The 8,732-nt window shown below is 39.6% G+C and overlaps 1 protein-coding gene across 1 annotated transcript; it reads right to left on the bottom strand.

Moving 5' to 3' along the window:
• Positions 1-579: 579 nt before the first annotated feature.
• On the bottom strand, positions 580-8,518 carry slc4a1b (solute carrier family 4 member 1b (Diego blood group)). Its single transcript, XM_085284548.1, has 16 exons — positions 8,326-8,518; positions 7,764-7,899; positions 6,874-6,943; positions 6,706-6,748; positions 5,666-5,850; positions 4,821-5,025; positions 4,473-4,676; positions 4,237-4,385; positions 3,913-4,107; positions 3,253-3,501; positions 3,028-3,117; positions 2,538-2,704; positions 2,199-2,440; positions 1,908-2,077; positions 1,358-1,531; positions 580-1,265 (listed from the first exon to the last, which is right to left on the bottom strand). The coding sequence occupies exons 1-16, from the start codon at positions 8,516-8,518 to the stop codon at positions 1,185-1,187; spliced, it is 2,553 nt and encodes an 850-aa protein (XP_085140674.1). The 3' UTR covers positions 580-1,184.
• Between the last annotated feature and the right edge of the window lie 214 nt (positions 8,519-8,732).

The following is an 8,732-nucleotide window of genomic DNA, read 5'->3' as shown; positions in this document are numbered from 1 at the left end:
CTAGCCAATGAAAAGTGACATTCTTCTTCTTCTACGGGTTTCCCCGCCCTTCTTCTTCGTCGTCTTCACGAATAATTGCACAAATTGGCGCAACACTGCCTTTATCTGGTGGATTGTTGATCAGACGGTAGATTAATGGGAACTCTTTTTTTTTTTTTTGTCATTTTATACGATCACAAAAAATGAGTTACCCTAAACCATTTTGTAGCTTATAAATCAAATAAACTACAAAATGTTCTTTCAGCTGTTTCTTCTTAGTACCACTAATAAGATTTGCAAATCACTGCATTCTGTTTTTCCAGTTACATTTTACACAATTTTCAGATTTTCTTGAATTGGGGTTGTATCTCCTTCCACTACAGCTAAAACACAAACATCCCAAACTTGAGCCGCTAACACTAATGTAAATAAATATTAATACACAGCAGTACTTGGAGAATTGGCGACGCCTCCTTTTCTGGTGTCTCAGACAAAGTGTTTATCCGGAATTCAGAGAATCTAAAGAGAACTGTCTCCAGCAAAAGTTAATAACACTTAGTAAAAATGAAAGCGGAGAGGTTTTTTTTACAGAAGATAGTTTTTTAATTACAGAGATATGAAAAGAAGAAAGCCGAACACACAATATAATTACTTTATACACAATATTATATCTCTCCTCGTATTGCCACACACTCCTTTTTTCTTTCCAGCATAAGCTCTTCTATCATTCCAGCAACAGTGTATACACATCATTTATCATCATATATTACACAATATTCATACAGATTTTAGCTCTTAGATAATAACTTAAGCGTCCATTTTTTACATTCAGTGTGCAGTTGTTTGGGAAAAAAAACAAACTTTTATAGCTTTTATACCTACAATTTTACACTCAGCTTTCAAGCTCTCTGCTTCTGGACAAAAGGCACATGTAGAATTGCTTCTCTGACATCTTGCACATCCTTTTTTTCTCTTTTTTTGTAAAAACATGTAAATGAGAATATTTCCAGGTTCAGTTATGCAAATGATTTACCTGAGTGGCAGTTTACAACAGCTAAATTTACAGTTTAGCAGTTGGCTTTAACAGTTTTACAGGTATGTGGAAAACCCCCAACATTTTAAGTATTTTTGCGCTAAGAGAAAAAAAATTAAGCCACTTATAAAATAAATATCCATTCATTAAAAAAGTCTGTCATGAAAAACATCTACAATGGCATCTGAGATTCACAGTACACGTCCTTCCCAGGCTCCTCCTCAAATGTCACTTTGGCATCATCAGCATCCAACTGAAACACAAGCACAGAAAGAACCGTTTTAAACACACTGCAACACACATACCATCTAAAAAGGTCTGAACTTTCCACAGCGTTCAGCTTACGCATTTCATTTCCAGTTTGGTGAAGAGATGCCCGGTCATAAGCATGCGCAGAGGAATGGTGAGGATGAGAACGAAGGGAAGCGCCAGAGACATCTGACTGGACTTCACAAGCCACAAAACTCCTAGACACACAACCTGGATGGCCGTGTACAGGTGCATTCGTCCTGTGCTCACCTGTAACCAAGACAGACAGACGTCAGCCAAACACAAGTAACTGACGATTTTAAGTAGCTTTGGAAACCTGCCAACACATGCCTAGTTCAAGGACAAATTAAAAGCATAATAAAATTTAAATCATAGAAATAGCCTTAGGTATATAAATGTGCATCTGGCAAATACCTCCCAGCAGTTTTACACAGAACATGATTTTATCACTACAGTCTCAAGCTGGGTAAAAATTAATAAATATAATAGGTAACACAGTAACATCTCATTGTGTTTAGTCTTGCAAAACCACAACTTCATTATTTTCCCCATGAGAAACCTTCTGTTTGCCCCGCTTATGCTAGCGCCATGGACCTCATGTATCATGCAGTGATGAGAAGCTTACTCTGGTAGCATAGGGTTCATTAGGATGGTATTTCTTTGGAATGAGAAGAAGCTGCACACGATCCCACAGCTGAATGCCATTTAACGACGTGATTCCCATGTAGAGGAAGATCCCAAACAAGGCTGCCATGGGAATCATCTTTAGGATGGGCTCCATGAGAACTGACAGACCTTGATACAAGCATACATTCAGATAAATGATAAAGGATCGTACACACACATCAGTTTGAATGCAAAGTATAAGTCTAGCAATGCTTTTGTAGACAGAACTGGGTGATTAGACAGCACCTACCAACAAGCAAGGCCACCACAATGCCGCTTATTCTCTGCTCCATCACTTTCTCTATCACCGGTTTTGGTCCTTTGCTCATGACAGTGAGAGCGTTGGCATGTGTGACAGACCGCACTGTGGCAGCGCTGAGCCACGGCACACCGAATATCGCGCTGAGGCCTCCCATGCCAACTAAAACCAGCAAGTCAAAGTGAAACCCGGAGCCTTTGACCATCTTCCTCTCAGGTTTACTCACTATCAGACTGTTTAGAGCCATAAAGAAGGGAGACGCTCATTAAAGTCATGAATTGTCACTTTTTCTATGGTTCGTGTCAGCTAATAAGACCAACGATGACTCACGTTGTGATCTGAGACTCCAGAAAGATGAGAATAAACACAAGCACGGCTGGGATGCAGGAAGCAAACATCAGCCACACAGGGAAAGGTTTGTGCTCTCCGAAAGGATTGATGAGCCAGCCTCTTTTTTCAGGATTGGACACCGTCAGACCTCTGGGAACGATTAGTTTCTATAAAGAAAAAAAACAACAACATTTTCAAATATGTTACACTGCAACATGTATAAAAAAGTTAATGGTTCGAGCTGCTTCCTAAATCCACTTTAAATTTTCCATGTAATTTTGTTACAATGTAAACATTAAATTTAATGGAATCTGGTCAAATTAAATTTAGTTAATTGGTAAACATTGAGTTTATACCAAGCTTCTTTTCCATAAAGATGAATCATTTGAACAAATAAACCTTTGATTTTCATATATTTCGATGCATTTTACTTTAAATTATTGCTTCATGTTTATGAGTGTGCCTTTGTAGTTTGGAGTCACACGCTAACCTGAGTGTACGTATCCTGAACGTTGTAGTCCACAAGCGTCATGAGGACAATGGCAATAGGAACACCAAAGTCACCGATCAAACGCCTGATCTGTTAAACACACATCACCGACATCAAATCTACTATTTGAATTTCATTTCATTTCATTTGGTTTCTTTTAATCCTATTATTTTAAAGTAAAGGTGACCTCATAAATGGAGTGAAACCTTCTGGGCATGAGCTCACCTTTCCAGGAAGGAATGTCCCGTTCTTGAACTGACGCAGGAAGTAAGCAATAAAGAAACAGCCCATCATGAGGCACATAGAGAGCAGGGCTGTGTTGGGGTAAGATGGCTTGATGGTGTTGACAATTAGAGTTTTGTTGCCGGTAGAATTGTCATACGTGACAATCTCTTCGACCTTTGGGTGCCAGGGATACTCGGCACTTGCATTCACGTGTTCGTAATTTAGAATTAGTGGATGCGCCTTGAAGATCTAAAGAAAAGTTCAAGAGCATAGGTGAAAATGACGGCTTATGTTCAACAAATAAATCGCAGATGAGAAATGTTTCAGATTTTATTACAACATGTGACACACACTTTTTAGCCACAATAAATAAAACCACTGAAAGATCAGTTGAACAGCACTGCACCAATGATGTAAAAAGTCATGTGTTAAATCCAATACTCTAGGCCTACAACCAATAAGACCAAAAGGACCTGATGCCAAACACCCAGTGCCAGACACCACAGGGTCCCCAGAGGTCTTGTTTCTTTGCCCCGGTAAGTCAGAGCTATTTTTGTGGAATGAGAGTAACTTGCGCAATATTTGGCTTGAAGTTTTAAAATTGTGGCTGATTGGTGTGTGTGTGTGTGTGTGTGTGTGTAATGAATAAAGATTGTTTACCCTCCCAAGTTTGGCAAAAGTTTCATAGATGAAAATGAGGGAGATGAGGATGGAGAAGATTTCCTGGGTGAATCGTGAAATGAAGCGAACCAGGAAGCTGCCCTCAAGGGCCACAATGATCACCACAATGACGACCAGCCACGCTCCCACCCAAACTCTCCCAACAATATACTCAATGCCCTGGGACTTGCAGAACTGAATGATGGAAATGAATGATGATTTGAATGTAGTATTAATGAATGAAAAAATATTAATTGAATTAAAAAAAGACAATAATGGAGTTGTAATGTTTGTTAGGGTTAATAAAAAGGCTTTTTAACTCACTGCATAGAAGGCCTCCTCAAATACCAACAGTGGACCAGAAAACCCAATAACCAGGACGGGCTGCGCGGCAACAAAGCAGAATATAATTCCCTGAATGCTGGTGGAAATGAGGAGCTCTGGCACACCCATCATGTTGTCCACCTTATAAGCTACAGGCAAAGATAAAAAAACAATTTATAGGATCTCCAAAAATACAAAAAACAGAAGAAAAAAAATGGTACCACAGTCATACACACCCAGGAGGCCTCCAAATGTGATGGCAGGAGACAGGGCAGCAAAGTAGATGAAAATGATGGCAGCAAGGACCTGTGCGTTTAGAGCATCGGTGATGTCACTCTTGTAGTACTGGTAGCGCCTTTTTATGTCTCGAATCATCCCCCCAAACGGTCGACCAGTACGAGAAAGGGGATCTTCAATAGGAGGTCTGGAAACGATTGAATCTGGGGAAAATGTGAAATCTGAGCTTAAGCCACTATCAGATCCCAAATAGTTATCCAAATAAGAAACTAAAAGCTGGCAAACAAATAATCTGTTTATCTTATTAGTTAAAATGTCAGCCAACATGGTAAATGCGTATGACTCACCACTGCAAACTTTGGCGTTGTTGACGAGGTCATAGCTTTGCAGTTTGTCCTGTAGCAGTTTCTTCTGAAAGTTGATGACTGAGCTGAGCATCGCCTCACTCTTGATCTCGGTGGGTGGGATCACGATGCTGCAGTCCATGAACTTGGACACAGCGTTGATCAGCTCTCGAGCACTCTTTGCCTGAAGGGCTGTCTGATTAAACACCTAGCACAGATTGAGCAGAGACAGATATGAAATCTGAAGATTGCAGGATTCTTTCTTAAAAATGAATTTTCCAATAGAAACTGTTAATCAAATATTATTTCACGGGATGATAAATAAATAGAAAAAAATATTAAAACCTTTGTTCAATTAACTTTATTTAGTGTTGGCTCATTTAAATTGCATTTTGAACTTGGACTTGCAACCTGCAATAACTCCTTTTGCCACTTGGGGGCAGTGGAAACAATCTAAAACAAGATAAAGCCATCCATAGGCAATTGCCTCTGGATGTGCCTCGGTATAATTAAAGAAAAAAAGATAATTGTCGATGTCCTTTGATGTGACGGAGTAATACGTTTCCTGAAAAATGATACCACTGGTAATTGCCTGTTACAGTTGCAACAAAAAAACCTAGATTGGAATGAAATTGCTTTAGAGCACAAATGTGAGTAAAAAAAAGTCACAAAAGAGGAAAAATATTTCTTAAGCTTTCTGCTTTCTTCTCAGTAATGTCACCGTTAAGCCACATTAACCCTTGCTACTTTCTCTTTTGCTAAAAGAGCCTGAACAGAGAGCGAAGACTTGAATGCTGTTTTTGCACTGAGTAGTATTTTTTGTCTTTTAAAAGCCTCAGTCAACTCACTTTATTAGCCATTAGTGCTGCCATAGCACGCCCAGTCTCATAGTAGTCCATGTCGCTGCTGCTGGGGCCAATCAGAAGAAAGACAAAGCGTACAGGCTCTGGGGCTTCCAACGCTGAGTCCAGTGCTACTGCTTCCTTCAGACGCACAAAGACAGCTGTGGGCTTCTCCAGAAAATCCAGGGTTCCTGGTCAAAAGAGGACCCTGCATTAGTTAACTTGCGTTTAACTGCATATTAATCACAGATTTTTTTTTCATCTGTTCTAAATGTACCTTAACAGGACATTTTTCATGTTTCTTATATTCTTATGGACAAATCCATTTTCTTTATTCACATTTATGTTTATACTAAGGCCCAGAATATTCTCCAGAAGAACCTCAGAGATGCTGCATGGTCATAAAATACACCAAAAGTGTACTTAACCATGTACTCCCACACAATCTAACTGCCTGCAAGCTAAAGCCACCCATGTACTTATTCACTGTTGAAAGTTTTTTTTTTTTTTTTCAATTTAGATTCTCAGCTGAAAGCTATCCAGCATGCTTTTCCTTTGGTGTGGGGGAGGAAGGCTCTCTGCATCAGCTGTGTGCTTGAGACTCAATGTACTATGGTGGTAACTTAGTTCAGATCAACTCAAATAACCTTGGTCCTATCAAGGAAACCATCTGGAAAAGCTTTAAAGCTGAACCTGCCATTCAGAATACCATTTCTTTATCCATTTGTTTACCATCCACAATGTCACTGCCAGGGATACTGAACTATGGGGGCGGGCCAAAGGTCACAGTCTATGCATGTGTGCATTAACTGCTTGGTTGTGCTGGAGGTTCCTCCCTCTTAAAAGAGAGTTCTTCCTTCTCACTCTTGCCGGTTGCTTGCTCATAGGTGTTTGTCTGATTTTTGTGGATTTCTCCCTAATATTGTTGCGCCTTGAGGTTGCTGTTGTTGTAATTTGACACTTTTTGCATTAGGTACACGTGTGCAGCAATCAGAATGTAAACACCAACACTGTACTCCACATCAAACATGAAAAAAGCAGCTTACCCACTAGCACCATGGAGGCCTCAACATGCTCAGATTCATCAGTCTAAGGAAGGCAGAAAGGAAAAAAGACTTTTCTATTCAAGACTTTGTGCAACAGAACCAACTTTTAAACATGCTGCTTTTGTCAGTTATGCTTAAATAAATGATAATACCAGTGGGACAACTTACTCTCTCCTTGACAGAAAACTTTTGCAGGTCAGTCCCAGTCAACATTTGGCTTTCTGGGTCAGTTGTTTGGCTGAAATGAGAGCAGCACGTCACTGTCATTGTCTCTGTGACCCATAACTGAAACTACAGCGGCAAACTACAAACAGTAAACTATTCATTGGTAGTTCTCTGTTCATTGAATAGTTTACAAAAAAAAGGAAAAGAAAACAAGACTGAAAAGTGGTAGAAATGTCATATTTGATTGAAACTTTTTTTGTAATATTGTTAAGTTTATTTAGAAAAAACAGGAGTTTTCAAATGCACAAAATGACCTATTCAATATTTGAAAAACTTTAAGAGAAATTGCTAGAAATGTAATAAATGAGTCCTTAAGTTGAAATTTTGACATAATAACCTAACTGTGTTGACTTATGGATATCAAGAATGTTTTTTTCACATTGTATTTTGTTTATTCTGCACAAAAAATATCAAAGTATAAAAACAACAATCCATAGCTTTAAATGAATAAAGCTATGGTCCAGACCTATTTTGAGGTTGGGACCACAAGCTTTCTGACTTGTTACCCAGTGGGTGTTCTCACAATCAGAGGGTTTGTTATGCTTATTTTGTTATCTTTGTGATTTAACTCTCAGACTGCACCGCACAAAACAGTTATGACAGTGTCCATTGTCTGTGTATAATAAAGGATTCAACAGGCAGACAAAAGGGTTTGATGGTCAGGGATGATGATTCATAATTATAGTTTGGATTCCACAACAGCTACAATAGTGTCAACCACTCTGAGCAAGCAGTCTTTTCCTTTTGGAGTCTTGGATAATAGCCGGCTGAATGCCTGAGTGTATTTCATTTGTATTTGTGTTTGTATTTGTGGATGGTGTCTCAGACGATACCTGTGGTTTTGCAGCAGAGAGTTCAGCACTCCTTCCCGATCTCCTGACCTGATTTCCTTCTTGTTAACCATCTCACTGACCATCTTCTCTGTGATGGTATCCAGGGTCTTCTCCTCACAGTCTAAAATGGTCACACCTTGGCAAACACAATTTAGAAACATATGTGGTCATGTTCAATAAAAGGGAAAGAACTGCTGCTGTGGTTTAAGAAGGGACTTTAGAAGTAAAAGCCACTAAAGAAGCACTAGAACTAAAGCTATATGTGTCAGGTTGGCTAAGACTGAATTTTACAGATGCTAATCTAAAATAGCTTTTTTGATAATGATATTTTGCAACAACAATCTAAATCAGCAAAGCATTTCGTAAACTGGAATATAAGTATAGACTGCAGCACAGTTTTCCTTTGATCACACTGTAACAGGGAGGAGTGTGACACAGCATGGATTTACATAAAATATCAGTACCTTTAAATCCTATAAAAGTAAAGCACTTCAGAAAATTGAAAATAATTATAAATAGTGTAAAAAAAAAACCTGTAAATGCTCATGTTTTGCTCACTGACCTGGGCTCATGGTGTGTCTGAGCTGGATAAGGCTCCTGAAGGTGAGGCAAGAGATGGGAGTGGGCACCCACACCTGCGCTTGAGGGTCAAAGCTCTCCTCATAACCCACCCATCGGCCCTTCTCCTGCCAGTAGCCCTGCTGCTCCTGCTCCTTCATTTGTTCCTTCAGCTTCTTGTAGACAGAGAGAAACATAAGCACAGGACAAAGGTGCAAGGATAATTTGTGTCTGTGAGGCAAGTGAATTTTAGACAGGGCAGGTGGATGATATAGAGCTGCTCACCACCCCCACCCCCACTCCCTCACCCCCACCCCCCTCCTTGCAGTGCAACATGTGAGCATGAGGTGTAGGCCTACAACTGCACAACTGTGGTTTCAGTAATCTCTTACATTTAAAGTCGTCTACAAA

Source organism: Mchenga conophoros, linkage group LG8 (assembly GCF_057382185.1).
Source record: "Mchenga conophoros isolate Kocher_MC1m ecotype Shallow Benthic linkage group LG8, M_conophoros_male_GT1.1, whole genome shotgun sequence".
In the NCBI taxonomy this organism is placed as follows: domain Eukaryota; kingdom Metazoa; phylum Chordata; class Actinopteri; order Cichliformes; family Cichlidae; genus Mchenga; species Mchenga conophoros.
This window is presented reverse-complemented; position numbering and strand designations above follow the sequence as displayed.

Coding starts and splice junctions, on each gene's coding strand:
- slc4a1b (XM_085284548.1), bottom strand. CDS start 8,518: ATGTTTCTCTCTGTCTACAAGAAGCTGAAGGAACAAATGAAGGAGCAG. Junction 6,944..7,763: donor TCTCTGCTGCAAAACCACAG/GTATCGTCTGAG, acceptor CTCTCATTTCAG/CCAAACAACTGACCCAGAAA. Junction 4,677..4,820: donor CAACGCCAAAGTTTGCAGTG/GTGAGTCATACG, acceptor CATTTTCCCCAG/ATTCAATCGTTTCCAGACCT.